Source organism: Lissotriton vulgaris, chromosome 5 (assembly GCF_964263255.1).
Source record: "Lissotriton vulgaris chromosome 5, aLisVul1.2, whole genome shotgun sequence".
Lineage (NCBI taxonomy): Eukaryota > Metazoa > Chordata > Amphibia > Caudata > Salamandridae > Lissotriton > Lissotriton vulgaris.
The window spans coordinates 1,426,352,543-1,426,376,559 of record NC_141693.1 but is presented as its reverse complement, the minus strand read 5'-3'; the positions used below and the strand labels follow the sequence as shown (position 1 = coordinate 1,426,376,559).

Genomic DNA, 24,017 nt, shown 5'->3' with positions numbered 1-24,017 from the left:
AGGCTGGGGGGGCACTTGTTTCATCTCCTTCATCCTTCCTCCGACTTATGTGGCTCCAGCGAATCATCATAGACAAAAACGAGCCAAGGACATTGAACAAGCCGACTCAACAGGAGCGCAGTTCCTCGATGCTATGAAGGGACTTGTTCCACTCTGGGGCCCGATGGCAAACAGCCGTGCCATCCGACATCTGACTCAGACAGTTGAGACAACAATGAACATCACAGCTGGTATCCTTGCTAACAACACCGCCGAGCTTCGAGCGGTCCGCTTGGTGGCACTCCAGAACCGCCTTGTCCTAGATGTGGTTCTTGGGGACCGTGGTGGAGCATGCCGCATTATTGGGTCCAGCTGCTGTACATACATACCGGACAATTCACCCTCAGTGTACAAAGCCATCGAACATCTTCACAGACTCTCTTCAGAAGTCCACCAGGAACAGGAAGAATGGTCGCTTGGTGGTTGGTTCTGGAACACCGTTAAGAACTGGGGCTGGAGACTGTTCACCATTATCCTGATTCCTGTAGTTGTAATACGCGGTCTATGCTTAGGAATTCAATGTCTGCCACCTCTGTGTTCATTATGTACAAATTGTATTTGCCCTAAGACTGTGGACTTTGGAAACGAACGCATGGGAGCATTATATGATGCCGAGGTTAGGAATTTGATGAAGATTGACATTGAGTAGGCAAGTTGGCTAGATATGTTGAAAAGGGAGGACTGTTGAAAGTTAGGCCGCAAACGTCAACATTATCGGCGCCATCTTGCCCTTTTTGAGCCCATTCGTGCGCGTAAGTGGCAGCCATTTTGAGCACCATGGCCTCCCTGCCCCTCGCTGATAGCCAGCGCGTCTCTCTCTCTCTCTCTCTCTTAACCTCGCAAGCATCCCCCGCACTCTGACAACCCCCCGCTCTCACATGCCTTGGGTCATAAACCCCTCTTCAGCGCAGCTCTGCCTCGGAATCCCATCCTGTTCCCAGCGCGACACCTCCCTTCATTCCTTTCCTGGTCCCGGGTCCTCTGATACAACCCCCCTTTTCCTGTGTGCCCATTTGTCTTCCTCGTTCCCAGGCCGCCACCTGGCCCTGCGGATACTGTTTATTGCCTCCCGTACAGTAGGAAGCTTCCCCCATCAAAGGACCCTCGAGTTGATCAGAGCCCCCACCCTATGAGATCCGATCAACCCCACACATTCCGTGAATCGGCGGAATGTCCAGCTGCGCGATAATCATCACCTGTTGTGACCGGGGTGGGGACTTCAACTGTAAATGTGTGTGGGAACGGGCCTGAAGGGGAGATTCCGAGGATGTCCTTTCATACTTCAAAGCATTGCAAGAATGTGTTACATGCAATAAAGATCATAAACCTGTGTATAAGAAGCCAGGCCTCAGAGATGCGGGGAGAGCACCTCGAGAAGATACCCTGTTGTCTGATTTGATGTGTTCTGCTCCGTCGGAATAAAACTTCTGTTTCCTGCCTTCCAGTCTCCAGCGCCTGTCTCTTTGTTTGGTAACTTGAATGGGTATAGAGGCGGTTAACGCCGGGCAACTCTGAAAAAGGTCATCTGCCCGTACCTTTTTCTACAAAGGTATAGTGAGAAATGGTATGTTGGGGTGTTTGAGCATGTGATGTGATGTGTTGTAGAAAGTGTGATGTTATGTGGTATAGAGCCATATGAGTGGATTGTGGGTATGTGGCGTTGAATCCAGTGTTGCAGGAATATTAGTCTACGGTTTTGTAGAAATTGTGTAGATAACCGTGCCTACACCATGGGTACTCACAAACATTTCTCCAGGGGGCGCTATGTACTGTCTGTGCCATGCCCAATGGCTGTACCGAGGCCAGCAGTGCAAGGGTCGGGAGATGAAAGGTAGACGTAGGGGGACGCGAAGCAGTTGCATGGTGTGGACAACAAACCGAGCCTTCCTGTGACTTCTGTCTACCACCTACGCTCTATTCTAATACACCAAGAATTAAAGTCAAAATATTAACTTCTAATGTAAGACATGATAAGGAAAGAGATACTCATCTGGTGTCTGGATTGTAAACTGTAAAACCAGAAAACCTGGTATAAGTCCTGGCTTCCCCACTTGACGAAATTGGGGGGTGCTAGGCAAAGGGTTAATTTCACTTTGCCTTCTATTTCTTCATTAACACATATGAGAGCTCCTTAAAATATAAGGATATGTAGCACACAAAACCTTCTTTTCTTTCTTATTGTTACTTTAGCTAATGTGTAGATTAAGTATGCTTGTTAGTTCTGCTCTGTCAAGTGAACAGCAGCTCAGTGCTGCTGTTCACCAGGGGGCTGCAATTAACCCCTTGTGTGCTCATGACGGAGCCGCTCCGTCATGAGCCTTGGTTGAGCTGTGCTCATGACGGAGCGGTTCCGTCATGGCCCGCTCGGCGCGCCTGCCCGTTCTATCGAGCGGGCACGTTCGTGACGGAACCGCTCCGTCACGAGCACAGCTCAACCGCGGCTCGTGACGGAGCGGCTCCGTCACGAGCATGCGAGCGCTGCTCGACCCCCCCGCCCCTTAGCGCTGCGGCGGAATTCCCGCCGCAGCGAAGGGGTTAAAGGTCAGGAGGCAGTACTTTGAGTATCCATGGTCTACACCAGGCAAAGAAAGAGTGAGAAAACATTGAAACAGCTGCATGTACAATAGCTTTAATCAATATGCTAGTGAGGTACATGTGTGTGTCAAGGCACATGTAGCTGTCATCTAACATGCGCAGCAACAGCACTTTCAGTCAGATCCATTAGGATCACTAGAGCAAACTCCTGTTCAGTAATGGTTCCGGACACTTATCCTCAACTAGTTCGACATTTTTGGCACAATAGACTTGCGAGCCCTTGATCCCCCACTCCATTTCAAGACTGCATCCAAGTCTTGGTGCTCTTCCGACTTCACAAATACAACTCATTATCATTAGGTATGCATAATAAAAAGACCAGGCTTTTCTTCCAGCAATCATGTAACTTGAATCATATCACACCCACAACACGTTCTCCAAAACCTGTTCATAAGTCAAATTCAGATACTTGTCAACTTGCATAAAGCACTAACAGGAAACACACGTACCTACCTATCCACCATATTAACAACACATGCAGCAACCAACCAGCCATAACCATGTTTGCCATTGCACTATCCATTCCAAAACACAAACTGACTCACTCCAGTGTGAGCTCCTTCGAAATAGATCTTCGCCATCTTCAGGATTCATTACCAGTCTACATAGGAGGCACCAGTAACCATGTAATATTCACCTGCACAAACCAGCCTTTGTGCCCACACTAATACTCCTTGGCACCTTTGCTGCGTAGCCTACACCACCCCTACTCATCTCAAATAGTTATGCAAGCACACACCAGAATTCCCCAAGACCTGGCTACCTTACGTTTGCCCGGTCAGCATCGTTTACCACGAAGTTTTTACAACGTGGTACCTTTAGCACGCATCCCTTACAATGCAAGTCGTTACCACGACTTGCGCTGGAGGGCGCTAAAGGATTACAAACAGTAAATTTACTATCCCAACACCTTCCCTAGGGTCCACGGGGACTGGTGTTAGAATAGTAAATTATACTATTCGAAATCTGCACCCACAACGCATGTCGTGGTAACGACTTGCGTTGTAAGGGATGCGTGGTAAAGGGATGCGTTGTGACGGTACGCGTTGTACTGTCATACATCCATTCTGCCCCATTTCTGTTGTGTTATATATAATAAGTGCAGAACTGTGGCAGTTCTCAAGTTGCATATAGCAAATAAATAAACAGAGCGGTCAGCACGTGAGTAGACAAAACTGATTAGCCATGGAGAATGGAATTTTGAGTCTGATCTGAATGACAGCTTGAGCAGAAGAACACTGAAGCAGCAGGCAAGAGGGAATGACACGTGGAAGGATGTATTTGGCTAGGCGTGCAAAGAAACTATGATGTTAAGGAATCTCCTTGTTTTACAACTACACAAACATACAAGTACAAAACCCTTCAATTTTAAACTTATGTCAACAACGAATAACACTTGTTGATTTTAGCAGTTTGTGAAGCCCTCTGAAGATGAAACTGCTAATCCTCACCATGGTTTCCAAAATATGAATTAGGGAAAGCTGTAATTTAATATCTGAGTCCCAATAACAGTGTTCCTATCCATTCCTTTTCTGCTGGCCTTTGTGTTGTAACGCGCCGCTTACCGTTCTGAGACTGCCACCAGCGCAGTGGTCCCACAGTAGAAAGGACGTTTGCCACTTCATGACTTGTCTCGGTGTAGGGCTGCCTCGAATCACACTTGCAGCACTTCATTTGCCACTAGGAAAAAAAGGAGGGAAAGTTAGCACATGCCGGTTTTGCCCTCAGAGGTTTATCCACGTGGTTTTACTTTCATGATGCAGGTTTAAGAAACCAAATGGTCTTTCTCAAAAAGTGTGATGGCCAAATTAAGAAAGAAAAGGAGTTAATCTGCCCCCTTAGCTGTACTCCTGAGAACTGGTGCAGATTTGCTACTTTTGGAAATTGTTAATCATTCCTACTTGCTTTATTGGTTTAAGCTCTTTGAAGACAAAAGCAACATCTGTGGGGTATCAGTGAAATGTGTTAGGTCATATTTCAATTTTTAATACACAACAATGGCCCCTAGACATAAGAATGCAACCATTTTACCAACCAAGTAGTTATTTTTTCCAAACAATAATCAGGAAAAGTTTTCTTTATAAAAAAAACATTGTGTAATGGCGCAGAGGGTGAGAGAAAAATGTGATTGGTGCTCTCTCGTCGGTGATACAAATACGTGACAACAGTGAACAAAGGTGCGTGTCTAAAAACAAGAATAGCACTGCCCATTCTTGGCTTATCAACAATTTAGATAAGGGTCTGCGATTTCAGTCAACGTCTCGATCCCCAAGGAGCTCACGGGACCATCATCAAGTCTGTAGATATAGGGTTGGATTGGTAAAGTGGGCACTCGTGCAATGGCCAAGGGGCCGGTATCCGAGTCCAGCTGTGGGCTGCATTTTTGGGGAGCCTAGAGGGCCGATTTGGGTGGTGTTGGTGTTGTTCGGATACTGCCAGTGGCCCAGTGGGTCCCTGAGTAGCCTTTCTGGAGGCAGATGGGCATCCATTACCTCCCTTTTATCTAGGGTCAGCGGTGTCAGTCCCTTTCTCTGGCCGGCCTTTATCTGCCGACCCATTAATGTATGCATATTGAGCACGGGCGGGGGAGTTCGGGGGGGGGGGGTCTGAGCAGAAGTGGCTTCACCTGTTTTCAGGGTGTTTCACCAGTGTGAAATGATCCGTGCATTTTTTTAAATCTAAGTAATGTTAAGAAAACATGACTCTGTCAGAGACCCCCCGCCCCCTTCTATTTATAAAACTTCGGCAAAGCAGTATTTCGCGGAAAGACAATATGCAAATGCGGGACACTGTTTTTTGTGGGTGCCCAGGGGGATTTTTGATCCCAATCCAACCCTGCATAGATATAATCGAGCCTGAGAATCATGAGTAGAAATTGACTTTACAAATTACTCCGGTGGTAATGCAAAAATAGCAGTCCCTAGGCATTATACCTGAGGATAATGGTCCAAACCTGAGGGAGGAGGGTGACTGGGCCAAATGGAGATGTCCTCAAGCCAAAAGAAACGATGCTTCACTGCCTGTGTGTAATGTGAGCCCCTCCACGCAAATGTGGTCCCAAATCAGGAGAAAATACAAGAAAATCAGGCATGACGTGATGGTAGCAGCATCCTGATGGCAAAGTGACCAGTGTCACTGCATGTGTCCACTTTGCTTGGAGAGGCTCACGCTACACACCACGATACAAAAAGGGATGATGGACGGAGAGTTTGAGGAAATCAAACACTCACCCCCAGTCAACTGATCTGGGTTTAATCCATCACCATTCTTTAGCTCACTCCACCACCCCAGTTCAGACATGGCTATATGCAAATCAGTCTTACCCTGTGCCTCATGGGAACAGTCCAGCCCGAACTGCCAAACCCAGATCAGTTGACTGGGGGTGAGTGTTGGATTTGCTCAAGCGCTCCGTCCATCATCCCCTTTTGTATCGCTTTGTTCGCCCTAAATTGGCAGGGTATGCTCCGACGTGAGTTCCTTGCTCACTTGGCCACTGGATTCAAGATATGCCTGGCTGGTGAGGATTATGAATCCGAAACCGGTCCCATGATGCATGTTTCCGGTCCAGGGAAGACATGGCTTGGCAGTTCGGGCTGGACTGTTCCCATGAGACATAGGGTCAGACTGATTTGCATATGGCCATGTCTGAACTGGGGTGGCTGAGTGAGCTAAAGAATGGTGATGGATTAAACCCAGATCAGTTGACTGGGGGTGAGTGTTTGATTTGCTCAAGCGCTCCGTCCATCCTCCCCTTTTGTATTGCTTTGTTCACGCTACACACCAGGCAATAGGGTGGATATATTGCAGTATTATACCTCTACTTGTACTTTGTATGCTTTTGTAACCTGCACACATGTCACTTTTTCCTCTTGTAATGCACAGTTTGCTACCTCTTGCATTATGTTTGCTCACAATGGTCACTTTTACCTCATGTAACGTAATGTTTGCTTTTGTAATTTGTTTACTAGTAATGTTCTCCTCATGTATCAGATCTGTTCCTTTTGTGAAGCGCTCTGACACCTTCGGGTAAAGTCCGCGCTATAAAAAAACGCATTAAAAAAAAATCGTCTCCTTTCGAAATTTGGCTCCAGCGTCCTCCTCCCAGAGTTTTGATCCATTACCCCAGGTACCACGCCCTAGGGAGTGCTCATTTTACATTACCCCTCGAGTACAATTGTCCTTTCTGGAGTGAGTTAGAATGTTTTACATAAACCTTTAGTAAAAAAGTTAAATCGACTTTTAGCTGATACTTCCTTAAGACTAGAAATGAAACAGTCTTCGGGTTCTCTCGAGGGGCCTTTGCCCAGCCACAGGGTTTTGTAAATCAGTAGGGCACGCGGTGTATCGAAATTTCAGCGCCCCCTCGCCATAATTTTCCATGACACCACTGCATGTGTCACAACTTCTCTCTTTCTCCATCCCATGGAAAAACCCAGAGCCTGTTTTCAGAAACCCGTGCCTGGGTTCAACGGCTGTTCCTCCTTCCAGAGATGATCGACCCAGTCAGCACGTGCCGTGCCCTAATATGCCCAAGTCTGGGGCAGGAGTAAGAAACTGACGAGGACGTGGGAATCTTCCCTGGCGGCATAGATGCCTGCAACGCAATAGTACATAAACTGTACAAAACGTTCCCAGACACCACACTGACAGGGCACTGTAAGAATGCAGCGGTGAATCAGACGTATGTGGTGGAAATCTCCTGCCAGATGCAAATATAATGATACACTTTGTCCAGCTCTGCTCACAACATCACGTCCAAAACTTTTCCAGGCAGGAGAAGTGAAACCTGGTGCAACATTTCACATAACACAAACATGAAAACTCCTCAAAACAATATGAACAGATCTGTCTGTACTGTAAATGTGCTAATTGCGAGCTAGAAAGTAAAGGTATAGGTAAAGTGCCAAATTTGAGTGACATGGCTACAATGGGAATCATTTTCCTTTCATAAGAGGGTAGGGCCTGTCAGCTTTTCATCATCCTTAGGTCGATGGCATGATCCTCTTTGGCTCAGCTGCATTACAACTACCTCTATGTGCCAGAAGTACACAATCTGAAAATGTGCATAGGATCGAAAATGAAAGGAGTAAAACAATGGCGTTTTTGACACTGATGCAGTAATGTTAATGATTGGAGCTTTTTTCGTGTGGTGTACAGGCTGCACTGCGGAGCATATCAGAAACACCAGCTCCGCCCTCTAGTCTACAGTGACTTTCCAGAAACGAGAAATGATAAAAAGCTATTTAAAAATACAGACAATCTCGGTTGGAATTTAAAGGGGCCATCAGGTGAATGAAGTCGCAAAAGGTTTCCAAAACCAAGTAGATATTTCCTCACAAAGGAACATTCTGGAATACCACTGTCACTGTTAGGGATGCCTCTATGCAGTTCTTGGCAACGAGAACTGTTTCTTTCTTTACACTGGATGGTTCCAAATTATATCTATATGACCTATAACCTTATTTTTTAAAGACTGGCGCTTACTTTTGAAGAATTTAGTAGAAATAAAGTATCTGCTTTCGACTTTTAATTGAGTCTCATTTCCAGACAATGTAGCAGTGCATCAGGGATGCCTCCACTTTGCTCTATTTTGGCACCGTTTTATTTTGTTTTGGCGGGATAGACATTGTGCTCAGACGTCTTTCATGTTTATTGGCCCAAGAGCGTGGAATTTACGTTAAAACTTGAGTCATGCCGGGCCCCAGTCCGCCCCGCTGCTTTCCTGTCACAAGGTAGCTGTTTCCCTGGTAGCGTCAAGGGGGTTGCCTCGTACGCCCTGCTTGAGGAAGGCCTTCCCGTCATGCGTGGCTCTGAAGGCAAACAGCTAACTGGGTGAAAGGTTACTGGGTGAGCAGTCACTGTGTACAAAGGTCAACTTTACCATTCCGATCAAAGCTCCCTCCACGGGTGGGTAACTCAGAAGGCCACGAATAGAATCAGTGTGTACAAGTGAAAAGGTTGTGGCGAGAGGGGGCGGCGGGGGTGCTACTTGTCCCAGCTCATGTAGTAATGTACGCAGAAAAGCATTCTGAGGAAAAAGTAGACGTTTGCCTAATGGAGCAGAAAACGAAATTCATGCTTTAAGTGGTTTGTTGCTGGGGAACATACAAAATGTTGGCAGAGGGAATAATTCACAAATGGTTGGCAAAGGGACAAAAAAAGACCACTAACATCCCATTTTATTTCTGTCATTTTTTTTATTGCACGTTCAGTTAAGTGATGTATTGAAGATGCAAACTTGTTTTGGCTGATGGTTCAAATAATGCAAAAGATAAAGAAGCAGATAGTTAGTGGTAGACATAGCAGTCTAAAAGTATCATGAGGCACCCACCACAGACAAGTAACAACTATGCATGTGTTACTAACTTTTGATGGTAACTTGAGGAGGATGAAAAGGAGGTGCTGTCTGCTCAAAATACATATTTCTGGGATTGATATTGTGTTCATAATTGGATCCTTATACAACAAATGTATTGTGATCTCTGTTCTGAAAACCATTAACATTAATGCCACGTATTTTGTAAAAAGATGAGGCAAAGCTTTCACACTTTCTTTGGAACAAGTAAAGAAAATTAACTTTGAATATTTACTTTCAACATTTTCTTTGCACTGTCACTTAATACCTATCGAATTTATAAAAAAAATAGAGGATACATGCACCATATATGAAAAGCACAGATTCAATTATGAAAACAACACATCCATCAGTCTGCTGTTATATTTAGAAGAAAACTGTCTCCCTTGGTAAGCTGGTGAGATTGTTACATGCTTTTCAACTTTTATTGCAAGCACATATCACGAAAAGAAAAGAGAATACATAGAAACGATTTCTCTCCTTAGGCATGGCCGCCATTCGATTGCAATATCAGAATAGAATTTGAAAAAAAATAATTTTTGCATATAATTTAATAGAATAAAAAGGGTGCTTCCTAGCAGGCAAGTGTTTTAAAAGGCATATAATCAGTTTTTTGAGTCAGTTGCAAAACACAGGAAAATATGATTGTTATTGGTGCAAAAAGGTATTGTAGGCGTTGAATTACTATAATCTGGGCTGGTGGTTTAACGGACAAATGTGTCCACTGTAGGCGCCTTTGTTCGACTTCATGGGCACAGGTTCAAATCTGGGCGGGCTACTCAGCCCTTCATCCTTATGAGGACATTAAAATAAGTACCTAATGTTAATTAGAGCCAAGATACCCTTCTGGGTGAACGTGCGCTTTACAAATACATGTTATGTTATGTAACCTGAAGACACACACCAGGACGACAGAAAAAAACAATAAATATGTATTAAGAAAAAAATAATTGTAAAAGTACATGTGTCTTTTTTGTAGGTGGGCCTGTACAGGGGATAAACCAAAATGCCCTCACTCAGATTTCAAGAGAACCAATAGATGAAGTGATCTGACCCATTGTCCAATGCTGCATGCATGGTGGACAGAAGCAAAATTAAATTACAGTTGAACTGACCAATGGACAATGAGGGATTTCCAAAAGCCCCCTCTGTGTATGTATAGATTTAGATTTATAATTTTTTTACTATATGTGTTTGACGAGGCAGCTAAATGACTCACTTGGCAAGACATAAACATATAACAAATCTTGGGTAAAGGTATATTTAAATAATGGACGAGTGTAAGCGTTATGAAACATCATTTTGTAAACAATTGCAGAAAATATAGCTAAACCCACATTTGAAAATCAAAAAAATCCAAGAAATAACCCACCCTTGATTGAAATACAACATGAAGGCTGACCAAACCTTCCCTGGTATGTCATAACAGGAAGTTAGACCTCCTGAAGATCAGATGTACTGCAATCAAAAAATGACTCTTCAAGCAAGAAATATGATGTTTACGTAGAAGTACACAACACAAACTCAAGTGAGGTTGTTTGAGGTGTAGTGGGTCACCACACATGCAAAAGGGGCTGGAATTTCGGTTAACCTACTAAGCAAAAATTCTCACAAGCTGAATGTTCTACCTGAAAGGATTATGGAAAGGTGTGGTAGTCGTGTGTTTCAGAGCAATGGAGTTCATGTCTTCATTACAGGGGAGAGCTTTTCTGTTGGCCCAGAGTCTTAGCTGGGGAAGATTTTCTTCTGAAGAGACCAGCGAATCATCCCTCAAAAATAAAAACGAATGGTGTCTGCCATCACCCATTGTAGGAAAAACCGAAGACCTATTTCAAGATGGCTGCAAAATTCTGAAGTAGTGGCTCATGCCGAAGAAATGTGGCCTCACGTCACAGGGAACATGAAGGGAATGTTAATTTATGGCCTCATTGTAAATTATTCACAGTTCACACTGAAATAGAACTGAATTATTTGATGAAAGCTAATAGTACACTGAGTGAGCCTTTTACTGGAAGTCATGTAGGAATAAGGACAGCTATAGAAATAACTGTATCATTTTTCCAAATTCTTCGGTGAAGCATAACAAAATTAAGGACAGAGGTGCTTAGGTATATAATTTTTTTTCACAGAGCCGTGTTACATTGGAAGGACTGGGATGAGGGCAGTACAGACTGTCTTTGAGCACAGGCTGACACCTAGAGCAGATATTTGTCCGGCTCAAAACCTCGATTTTATTGTCCAAAATTGCAAGAGAGGTGTACATTTGAAGAAGCAGTAGACACACGCAGAGGATATTTAGAAAATGGCCCAGTGTCCCGCAGGGGCTCAAAGGAAGTGGGTGAGGCCTCAACCCACCCTATATTAGCGATCAGCATTTGACTAATCAAAGGTCTACAAGAGGGTGTTTAGGGCGACCGAGTTGAACCATCCAATGTACCACCTTCCCTGCCCATGATGCAGACATACACGGAATGAAGCAGAGCCAGGAAGTGGCAACACAGGCACCCAACCGATCGACCTCAGGCCATACAAGCACAATGGCGACAACAGACAGAAAACATATTTCCACTGAAGCGTTTTAGGGAAAGCCTCCTAAATCCATGGCTGTCCAAGGGGCCTCATCCCAGGACACCACCCAGAAACCATACTGAAAGAACTGGCAGCTCCAAGAACAACAAAGGACTATGTTGAAGACCGCACTACACAATTATTGTCGGATATCCTCTCCATTGGTTTGGATATCACTTCTTTTCACATACACCTACAAGGGACTGAAGACTCACAGCCAGACACTCTGCAGGTGAAGAAGGGCTCGTCATGTAAGCATGTGCTTCTACAGACACCAACACACACATGATTATCACGGAGTGAAGCAAAGTGGGCCCTTTACATATCATGGCCTTCATATTTATGGTTCACAAGATTTCTCAAAGGAAACTCTCCACAGACGCAACAGATTATTGATGGCAAGACCCCCACCTTAGGAAACAAGGCCCCCTTTTTTGGTTTGTTGGATCCTCTGACAATCCTCATCACTTATGGAAACACAGCTATGGATTATGATGTCCTGTGCCAACTGAAGGGTTGTGTGCACTCATTTGGAAACACTGAAATGGATATTAAACAAAGGAAGGGAAATGCCAACAGGATATGCCAATTGCTGAAATGCAAGCATAAGAAATGAAATGTGTGAAGGAAGTGACCAGACAATGGTTTATCCAATAGCAGCAGATACTGCAAGATGCCAACAGAGGGCCCGATTACGATGTTGGGCGGGCAGCAACCGACTGACTGTCAGTTGCGGTCCGCCTGACATCTGCCCCTGAGGTCTGTACACCACATTACGGTGCGGCAGGCCGAGGCATCGGGCAGAGGAACCGTCCACTGTTGGAGCGTCGAAAGGCATAATAATCCCATAATGATGGCAGAGCCAGTCTCGGCTCTGCCATTGGGATAAAGATGGCACTTTGCCACAGCCTTTCCATGTCGGAAAGGCTGACATGGAAAGGCTGTCATAAAGTGACTTTGGAGGCCACCAGCAGGCCCCCCATACCCTCCTGGCCCTCCGCTATGTGGCCTTAGGGGGGCACCTATGGTGCCCCTCTAAACATCCATTCAGTTTGTACCAATCATCAGATGGTGCCTGTCACACGGTGCAGGGATGTTTACAGACATCCATTTTTCAATGGCAGCTTGAGCTGCAGGCTTTTACTGCCCGGTGCACAAGCTGCCATTGAAAAATAGTTGTGTCCGGCCGCCCATAGGGCAGTCACATCCAAATTCTGCAGCCGGAACCGCCGACCTACGGTCGGGTGATTCAAGTCCATAGCGGTGCATCCGACTGACAATGTAATCAGACCTAGAGTGTTAGGCAGTCACTGCCCTACACCACCCCAATGATCAAATTAGCAACCAGACAATACACACTGCAGCCTGAGCACACATAGATCACTCCCTGCAAAGCCTCCATAAATACCAATCTTTCCATAAGATTATCTACTTCCCTTGACTCTAGTGCACATGGACTAAATCCTCCCAGATTAGATGAAACACCAACACATGATAACTCACAAAGCCCCATTAATGTAAAATGCCTTAACCACTTTGTAAGGAGAAAGAAAATCCCAAATGACCTTCGCTCACTGCGACTAGATACAGTCCTCACTGAAGAGATCCCCCTCTCTGACTTGAAAAGTGAAAACACTAAGAAAAGACTGGGTGGGCAAAGGATTCCATGTCAGTATCGTGATTAAACGTGGGTAACCTCTCAAGGTTCAAACAATCTGGCATGACACTTTATTAAGGACATGCGACAGACAGAAACATTAAGATCGATATATGCACCACTGCATTATAAGCACAAGGCACTTGGTGAAATCTCCAAAATACCGCTTCATCCGGCTAGATTTAAAGTCCTCCTCAAATGGAAATGGAACTCGGTGCTGTTTTCCATTTTGGACACATTTGACCATCTACAGATAAGACAGCACATACAAAGGGGCTTGCTAGGAGACTTGATGAGGAAGTTTCCCTAACAGATCCCTGGAGACTCATAAACCCAAAAGGGTGGGACTCCATGTACGTCTCCAGTGCACATGACACATACACGTGTATAGAGTATTGGGCCAGGCGACAGGCACTGCTATACTACTGAATAGCATGTCAGACCAAGGTGATATGCAGATATAGGTAGATGTGACATACTGAAACCTTCCAAGTGGCAATGGAGGCTCAATATGTCGAGGTATACACTCCCAGAAGACAAAAAGTGACGAAAGGATACCCTTCGTACCTACCTAGAGGAGAATGAGAACATATTACTTTCCACCCAGACTGTCTGGGCAGCTGGTAAGGCATATATACGAGAGGAGATAATGCTAGTGTAGGGAGCTTTGTTACTCAGCAGTTCACATCGGAATATACATTCAGATAAGGCAGCTGACTACAATGGCCTTTTAATTAGGGCCATTCGACTGACTCTTCTCCCACATTTCGTCTACTCAGAGGCAAGATTTGATATTTGCTACACTCTCACTGTTGCAACCAAGCTGGTATAGTATCGCTTAGAGGCTTTGCCAGTATTATTTAGTTGCTCTGAAAATATGTGGAATTGGGGTGGTTTCCTGAGGAATGTTAGGTTTGGCTACAACAGTTCTATTGGTTGCCCCCTATGTTTGTCCCCTGCTAACATTAAATGTTTTCAGCAGATGTTGACAGGGCGCTTTGTGTGGTAAACTATGGGTAATAGAGACTTCAGGTGCCAGAGAAGCACTGCAGCAACATGTTCATCACCCTGTCACTCTCTTCTTTGTGGAAAAGTCCTAAGGCTATACTTAGCAAACAGGAGAATTCCTCTCCTGGTATTAATAGACGGGGAAGGGGAGTGCAAGTCTGAGACCGGCTGGCGAGGCATGCCTTCAGCCACAACCACATGAGTAAAAGAGGAAATGCAATGTTACTTTTACTGCTGGTGTAACCTGAACTGTTGCAGAACTTCAACTGGAGTGTACAAAAGCTGAAAAACAGCTCAGTGTATTGAGCGCTTGTGACAGAGACTCATGTTGAAATCCCTGCAAGACCTTCTCAGTCATTCTTCTTGCTCGAAACAATAAAATGAGCAACATTGAAAAATGTTAGATCCAGTGTTCTTACTAAAGGGAAAAGCAACAATTAATTTTGTGAAAAGCACCACATGAATGGCCAAAACTAATATTATCACAAGCCACATATGTGAAAGACCTAACCACTTACACATAGGGTCCGATTACAAGTCTGGCGGTCAGAGGACCGCCATACTTGTGGTGGCACAGCAGTGGTAGATCCAGCCACCGCAGCACCAGCGTTCTGACCACCCCATTACTAGTTGGGCAGTCGGAGTGCCAGACTCATAATCTGGCCCTATGTGTGAGCGGCGGTCAGAGGACGCAATATGCTTGGTGGACATGCTGCGGTCCCGCAAAGCATATTATGAGTTTCCTCTCCTCCAGTGTATTCATGGAGGTTCTGTCTCCTTGTAAACCTGGGTGGAGAGGAAACAAAGGCTCAACCGCATGTGGATGCAAACAGGGGGGCATAACATGTCCTCCCTGTATGCATACACATAGGTTCCTGCACGGCATGGACTCTCGAGTCCATGTTGTGCAAGAACCATTTAGTGCGATCCTATTGCGTTGCCTTTTTCAAAAGCACGCAACCTTTAAAAGAAGCACCAGCATGGGACCGCCATGCCGCCTGTCTGCCAGGCTACTAAAAAGTAGTTGGCAGGCGGGCAGGTGGCGGCGACCAGTTTTGCATGCTGCGCCACTGCTCGTTAAAAAGTTGTAGTCAGGGCCATAGTGTGATGCGTCTTTCACTACTTTAATGGGTAACACAGCTTTGTACCACTTTAATCTACAAGGAATATGGGACATGTGGTAAAAGCTATGTTATTGGAGGAGGCTGAGCAAAGAGACTTAGATGCACTGCACTGAGGAAAAAAGAAAAACAATGATAAACTAATCTATTTCAGTATTCTGTTTACAAACCACAAATTGAAAGTGTCTCAGAGGAGAACAGTGAGGTGGGGGGGCATAAGGAAATGCTTCTTTTTGCATGATCACCCCCAACGGTTTAGACTTATGCTTCTGGTATTTCGACTCAGAGTGCACTGAGGTCTGCTAACCAGACCTCAGTGCCAGTGTTGTAACCCTTTACAAAATGTAACAGCCAGCCGACACGTGTTTCATCGCTATTGCGAATCCTCAGGGCTATATGCGGCTGTGTAGCACCAGAAGGTCACTCAGCTGGTGAAACTTCCGACCCAGCCGGGCCCGTGACCATGGATAGAGCAAAATCAGTGAAGAGGCTGTCGACCCCTGTATGCGTGGATGATCCTTTGTCTAGGTTCTGCGAATAAATTCCAATTGGCACTTATGTGTAAAGTGTATTCGGGCGTAAAAAGTATCAATATCTCTCGCGGTTTCATGCTGCTATTATGCACCTCCAAGTCGGGTACGACCCACTTCTGTGTATGAACGCCCGATGCCGGTATGTGTGACAGCGTTGCCGCGTACTTCTCAGGGTTGTGCTCCAATAGCGATGAAACACGTGTCGGCTGGCTGTTTCACTTAATAAAGGACTTCACCGGACTACTCTCCCACTCGAGATTCCTACATTTCTCTGTCGCTTTGTACATCATTTATTTGTCTGAATGTCACTGAACATTGTTTTACTCTTGAGTGCATTTGGAATACTTGTAATTCATGGTATTTGGTAGTTTTTCTACCAAACATTGAGTGGTTCTAGGGCTCCCCACTCACCCAGATGCACCACCTCACTTGCCTAGTCATTATCAGTGTGTTCACTTTAGGTTGTGCACCTAGTGTCTTTTTCTGACTAAAAGTCTTTCAGTTCTTTCCCTTACAAAATGTATGTTGAATTGGCTACCGCAAAACTCGCCACTGACTTCTGAAGTGCAGCCAAGAAGATCACCACTCGATATTCAAAAGTTGCACTTGATTCTGCCGGACTGGAGGAGTCATCAAAGTTCAGGTTGGTCGCCAACAAAGGACACTATCCCTCACCAAAGGATATCACTGGACCTGCTATGATCGGAGACCAGTAGACTCGACATTGTCTGACTTTTGCTTGTTCAAAGAGGAATTGAGAGACACCAAACCCTGAGGACCGAGTCGCTCCACTTCATCTGTGGACCAAGGAACAACCCCTGAAAGGCCCCTGTCGACCGCACAGCACCCAGGCCATCTTTCAGTATCCTGTTTCTTTAGTATCAGGACTGAGAGAGCGCCATGTTATTTTGAAATTGTAGGGATGCACCATAATCCCGAGTAGTCAGCACCCACATATTTAGAGGTCCTACTAATGTAGTTCAGGCATATAATGTCAGGCTGAGAATCAGCACGATATATATTGATGTGTTTTATTAATCAGGGACTAATGTAGAGTTTTAATCGAATGCAGTGTTGCCTAATACAGAAATGTAATCACATGTAAAATGTTGTATAACTTATGAAATGCTTTTGAAATACATGTTCATTAATGAGTGAATTAACGTAGGCTTTGAGATGAAAGCTAGTGCTCAAATTGAAAGTAGAATTAACGTGTTGTAGTAGTAAAATGTAATGTCATGCTGTGTTAGAAATGCTTTTAAAAGTGCAAGGGCCTGAGAGATGCTGAAACCAGTAGAGGCCTAACTGTTTTTTCTTTTGTTAGCCTTAGTCGAGAAGGAATGATTTTCTCTCTTCGGGAAAGAAGCTGTCCTCAGCAAATGTTGAATTGTAACTTTGAATGTTTGCAGAGATGTTCCCATGTATTTCAGCTTGCAGGTACAAGGCCACAAGGCTCGGTAGGTACAAGGGTCCATTGTTTAGGAGCTAGGATAGTAGGAACGAATGGAGAAAACCTGCCAAAAAATTTGGGAGTGCAACATTTAGTGAGGAGGGTGCCTGGGACCCAAGGACACATCAACGGACGCAGGATGGAAAGGTGCCATACTGGAAAAATCTGAAGATCTTCACCTGCCAGAGAGGTGTACCTCTGGGCGTGTCGACTGTTTTTGGGATTTTGTATTAGGGACAGCACCCGAGGGTGGAGAGCAGATTTTAGTTAGGGAACGGACAGGGGAGGATGTAGGAAGTTGTAGAGAGAGAGAGAGAGAGAGTCTAGGGGTACTTAGGGCAGAGTGGGGTGTAAGAAGGAGCATCTTAGAGCGAGCTCGATAGTTAGGCTATCTGCCTAAAGAAAGTGAATGTACTTCTTTGGAAGTCTTCACTGCTGACATCTTTACTCTTGTCTGATGGGAATGTTAAGTAGGGATGTCATCTTAGAGTAGTGTAGGGATAGACTAACCATTTTCTTTCGTTTTTAGGTCTCGGCTAGCGTAGGCTGCGCACATGCGCAGTCTCGAAGGCGAGATTTAATGAGTCTGAGTAGCGAGGGTAAACCACCCCGCCTCTTCTCCTTTGGCTGGGCTCCTAAACGGCGGCCAGCCATTGGAGAAGAGGTCTCAGTTACGTCATTCTCTCGCTCTAAGCCCTGTCTTTTTCGGATTGGGGGGCGTGTTTTTTAGGTTTCTTCTACCCTCTTCTCCATTAGCTGGAGTGGTAAACAACAAGTCAAAAACACGCCCATTGTTTACATACCAGCCAATGGAGAAGAGGGGAGAAAGAAAAACACGCCCTCAGTCTGCAAAAGACGGGGCTTAGTGACTTAGCGCTTGTTTGAACATCTGCAACAATATGTCACTTTCAAATGAAAGAGGCAGAGTTGTTTATACATGTTACCTTGCCTATGCCTACAGATGATTACCCAATCACTGAAGATGACACTGCGTTTTCTTACTGTCAGGTTAAGCCATTTCATCCAATAAACAGCCGTGCAACACCAGAATCTATTTCCGAGGTCCACGTCCATTTCCTCCAATCAAGGGCTGCGTCGCCTACGTGCCATCCGTAGGTTCCTATACGGAGTGAGACTCCGTCACTTTCTCGTCCAATGGGAGAGCTCTCCTGTTCCCAGGCCCCCACTCTTCATCTGTGTGCATGCATTGCTACCGCCATGTTATTGCAGGCTTAAACGTTTCGGGAGCTGTGGGGTTTGTTCGCAATGCCGCTTCGTAGGGCAGGCGGCGCGGACTGAACGCGGCGACTCCCGTCTCAAGCTGAGAGTCGAGTGCTGTCTGCTGCCCGCCATGAGCCACCCCTCCTTGGCCGGGGGAGGCCTGGACTCGGGGAAGGTGGGTGGCAGCGTGAAGCTCGGCGGGGCAGCCGCTGCTGGCGGGGCGGCGGCGAAGGCCAGAGCAGCCCCCTCTGTAGCAGGGATTTTGCCCTCCCTGGTACAGGGCACCTCGGCTACCGCCACCGGTTCCTCCTCAACTGGGCCCGCCACCCTGCCTGCTCAGGCCGCTAAGCTGACGGCCCTATTCGAGTGCCCCGGGTGCTTCGATTATGTGCTGCCGCCTATTCTGCAGTGTCAGGCTGGACACTTGGTGTACAATCAGTGTCGCCAGAAGCTGAGCTGCTGTCCCACCTGCAGAGGCCCACTCACCCCCAGCATCCGTAACCTGGCCATGGAGAAAGTGGCCTCTACTCTTCCCTTTCCTGCAAGGTGAGTTTCTGGAGGTGGCAGAGGGTAAGATATTGGAGAAAGTGGCTATGCGGAATCGTTTGGATCAGCATTTAAGATGTAGGGCGTTAAGTTGATATCTTCTCATGAGACTGAAATCAAACTTTTTCAGAAACTATATCTGTGTATGAAATCGTCTGAACTGAAATATTGCACGCTTATTGGGCTTACCTGGATGGTTGGCCAAATAACTGGCCTAGTTACTGATAGACACGTTAGCACTTATGGAATTTAACGAAGAATCCACGCCCCACTCCACTCAGTTCTTAAAAGAATACTCCAAGAACATAAACATAGTGAAACGCGACATTGGGACTCAAGTACAGATAATACATGAGAACTGATGTTCGCCCACACAAACCGCCGAACCTAATAATGGAAGGGACGGTATATGCATAGCAAGGTATCCGTGTATATTGTCTAGGGTAATAAGTGGCGACACCATCATCCACGAACAGCTCAGTTATAAGTCTCGTTCTAAAACCGGCTTAGTCGGGGCTAAACAGGTGCAGGCGCTATTTGGAAAGCAACTCGTGTTAGGAGTCGTGTTAAATGTCGTGTTAAATGTGTCTAGATACACCCCCTAACAACTTGTGCGTACAAAATGACAGAATTCGTAATTGTAACAGGTTTACGTTTTTTTTCACTTTTGGGTATTTATTGTATAAAAGCAGATACATGACAATAATATGAAAGATAAATAAAACTATAACATTATTAAGGTAGACTCCCCATGATTCACTGTTAGGCCGTTCTCAATATACTCATTCAGCTTTAATAGTTAAACTTTGTAAGCCTTTTAATGCTAATGAAAAGATGAAAAAGTAACTTCCCGATTGCCTAATATTAGTGGCCGTCCTGCTATTTTAACGAGGTAAAATGGTTAATCTGAAGTATAGCGAGAGAAAAAAACAAGAGACACCAACATACAATACTTCTTTAAGCCGTTCGACATGAGCATCATAGGGGAAGCATCTTGATGGACTATTTAATTTTCTAACGGTTTAAGTATTGTTTCCATGGTGTATTAGATCAATGCTTTGTGAATTCCTAAGGTCCTATTATATAATTGAACTTTAGGGAAACTGCTATACTAATACAGTTCTTTGCTTACCTGTGTGTTGTGTGGGTAGCAAAGGCACGTTTATGATCGTGCAGTGCTTCAGCCTCTCAAAGATGTGCCAGCTCGAGATTTTGGATAGTATGAACCATACTCCGAGTGCTGTACATGGAATTGTGTTGGGTGATGCTGTGATGCTTGTTAGTACCAGATTTGTTCTGTTACCGTACTTTGTCTGTAGCCTACGTGTGAATTTGAAATTAAAAGGAGTGAGGTATGACATGTTAAATGCTAGGTTACTAATGGGTAGAATGTGACTGCAGTGTGGCCTTTGTACTAGATCTTTGGTATCATAAGTGTATGACAGATACTGCCCACCCTTTCACAGCAAGCTTGTAGCTGCTGTTACACCTTGGAGGATAAAATGTTACGCATAACTGGTCGTGTATATGAATATATGCTAGCATTTGGTTATTTTGTATCATTCCCGTTGTACCACATTCAACATGTGGCATAATAGTGTTGAGAGGTGAATGGCCCAACCTTTATGACTCTGGCTTGCCTTAACTGTATTCTATAGTTAGTTGCTTCACACTGGACTCATACCTATGGACTACTCAGTATTGTTCTTCTGTGGACTCCTGAGGAGCATCTGTCATGGCACTTGCTCTGAGTCCTTCCACAATTGGCAGAGAGCAGTCCATAGAAGTAGATACAGCAAATCCATCCAGCCATAGTTTTTGTTCCTGGGAGCTAGTCCAGTATTTTAGATACAACCCATCTACAACCAGCCTTAGTATTGGATTTGAAAAGTAATCATAGGAGCAACTCAAAGAATCATCACATGCACAGATTCCAGGAACTATGATGGTATGGAAATTTGACAAAACGAAGCTGATGTATGTGTGGTGTCAGATAATTGGCCTGATAGTCTACTTAGAAGTAGTGCTAGCATAACAGAGGTGAATATTAGAAGATTAGAACCTGAAGGAGTGGGTGTTGATCTTTCTTTAGAAAGAATGCATGCATGTTACTGGACAGGAGAAGAAGGAAGGAGGCGAGATTTAAAGGAGGTTTGGGGGTGACAAGGGGGTGAAATGTGGCAGGGATCTGGCCTTGGGCCCTACTGCTCTAAGCAGGAATAGCCACCAGAAGAAGCCCTTAACCACTCCACTCTTCCCCTGGGTAGAGGTCCCATGCTACCCTGTTTGTGTGGGGACAAATGGAGGGTCACATGACTGTGAGTTATCAATAGCCCACCAAGAATTCTGGGATCCAGGACACTGGGCAGACAAGGCATAATGACACTAGTTCTCACGATGATTGTAGAAAGAGTTCAGGATGCGGAATGTTCTTGTTGGGAAGAATGTAACAAACATATGTTTATGAGTTCTTTAGCAACAGGGACAGCTGTACTGTTGCAACAACAACAGTTCTTAGTATTGCATTCGTCTGCACTGAGCATGCCCACAGTGCAGCAACACCTTTCGTGCGCTCCATGTGTGTCATTGACAAAATGCACAATAGGTTTGCCAACTGCATTAAAAACATGCACCTGGCTGGAAAGCAAACCCTCGACCATGACACTGCCATAAATCCACACAATTCCCAGCTGTAATCATTACCTTGCCCCCTCCTGGAGAAACGTACATATGGCAAAGCACCGTATACCCTTCCTGAGGGGCCCGTCCTGAGGAATGGGGCGTGTGTGACAACGGCTGGCTCAGAATGTAGGGAATTCCTGGCCGGGGTCTAGGCTATTGGCATTGTAAATGATAAAGCCCTTTATTTATCTGTTTTCAAAACCAACACATAAATAAAAATGTTGTCATTAACAATGCCAATAGCTCTAACTTTTGCAAAGGGGAGACCGTTGCATTGTAAATGCTTGTTGTAAATGCAGTCCAAACTTCAAGCAGGGACTGTTCTCGGTTGCCTAATGTTACTCAAATTGACTTTGCTTTTTATCTTGAGTCATTTAAGAATCCTGCGTAGGATTATGTTTGTATTAGTGCCAGTCTATTTTCTGAACCTCTTGCTGAGGTGTTTGTACGTTCAAATATTTTTGGCTTTGTAACAAATCTGTAAAATTTCAGTTCCTAGTCAGTGGTCCTTTGAACAAATTTCAGATAAATCCAAATGAACTCAAAGTCAACATTGCAAAATCTTTCTTTATATTTCTAGAACAGGGAAAAAGTTCCAGTCGACCTGGTTTGGGATTCTAGAGATGGGTAGGAAAATCAAGAGGAAAATCCCAGCTTCCCCAGGACCATCCATTAAAGTCTATGACGGACCTTTTAATAAAGTGTGGAACTGGACTTGAAACTGTTTCGGTGACTAGGTAACTGTCCAAATACTACTTATTGCCCCCCCCCACCTATCTCTCGAGCTTCTCCCTGTTAGAATTTGTCACCCATTCCATTCCAGAGTAGTCAAACAGAATTCTTTCAAACTTTTCAGTAGTTTCCAAACCTAAAGGTTAGCATTGCTTGTTTGTGCTTTGGACTAAAAAGCAAGATTTACATCAAAGTTAAACATCTATATTTCTGGTACCGTCCAGTTGGTTCCGTATATTTTGGTGTCTAAAAATTCATAAAAATATAATCTTTTTTTATAAATTGGCGTTGGATTTCGTTTGTGTTGTGTGACTTCCTTATTCTGTGTTTGGTGCTTCTAAATGCTTTACATTAGTTTCTTTGTTTAAGCCTTGCTGCTCGAAGCCACAGCTAATCAAGGTTGAGCAAGAGGTTTTACAAATGAGCCTGACAGGACCCAAGATGGTTACCTGAGTGTATTACACAGTGAGGTCTCAAGTCAAGTCAAGTCAGAATTTATATAGCGCACTACATACCCGGAGGGTCTCAAGGCGCTTTAGGAGGGGGGGGGGAGGTTTACTTATCGAATATCCAGGTTTTAAGTTGTTTTCTAAAGGCTAGGTGGTTTTGAGTGAGGCGGAGGTGGATGGGAAGGGAATTCCAGGTTTTGGCCGCTAAGTAGGAGAAGGATCTTCCCCCCATGGTGGTTTTGTGGATGCGCGGAACAGCGGCGAGGGCTTGGTTGGACGAACGCAGCTGGCGAGTGGGGGTGTAAAAGGAAAGGCGCGTGTTGAGACAATCGGGTCCAAGTTCGTATAGGGCTTTGTGTGCGTGGGTAAGTAGGCGGAACGTTATCCTCTTGTTGACTGGGAGCCAGTGAAGGTCTTTCAGGTGGACGGAAATGTGGTCTGTGCGGGGGAAGTCTAGTATGAGTCTGGCTGAAGCATTTTGGATGCGTTGGAGTTTTTTCTGCAGTTTTGCGGTGGTACCGGCGTAGAGGGTGTTCCCGTAGTCCAGACGGCTTGTAACCAGTGCGTGGGTGACCGTTTTTCTTGTTTCGGTGGGGATCCAGCGAAATGTTTTTTTGAGCATGCGTAGGATGTTGAAGCATGATGATGAGATGGCGTTGACTTGTCTGGTCATCGAGAGTGAGGAGTCCAGGATGATGCAAAGGTTCCTTGCGTGGTCCGTCGGTATGGGGGCTTTTCCTAGGGCCGTTGGCCACCAAGAGTCGTCCCAGGCGGCATGGGATGCACCTAAGATGAGGACTTCCATTTTGTCCGAGTTCAGTTTCAGACGGCTGTGCTTCATCCACTCGGCTACTTCTTTCATCCCTTCATGTAGGTTGGTTTTGGCGGTGGTTGGGTCTTTGGTGAGTGAGAGGATTAGCTGAGTGTCATCAGCGTAGGAGATGATGTTGAGGTTGTGTTGCCGTGCGATGGTTGCGAGGGGGCTCATGTAGACGTTGAAGAGGGTGGGGCTGAGTGAAGATCCTTGCGGGACGCCGCAGATGACTTCGGTGGCCTCTGAC

General features: G+C 45.2%; 1 protein-coding gene across 2 annotated transcripts in view; it reads right to left on the bottom strand.

Moving 5' to 3' along the window:
- The window catches only part of LAMB3 (laminin subunit beta 3), a 202,737-nt gene that overhangs the window by 94,159 nt on the left and 84,561 nt on the right, over nucleotides 1–24,017 (bottom strand). For both annotated transcript variants that reach the window (XM_086923366.1, XM_086923367.1), the window contains one exon: nucleotides 4,200–4,314. In XM_086923366.1, the coding sequence (XP_086779492.1) occupies nucleotides 4,200–4,314 (115 nt within the window). The remainder of the gene's footprint in view (nucleotides 1–4,199; nucleotides 4,315–24,017) is intronic.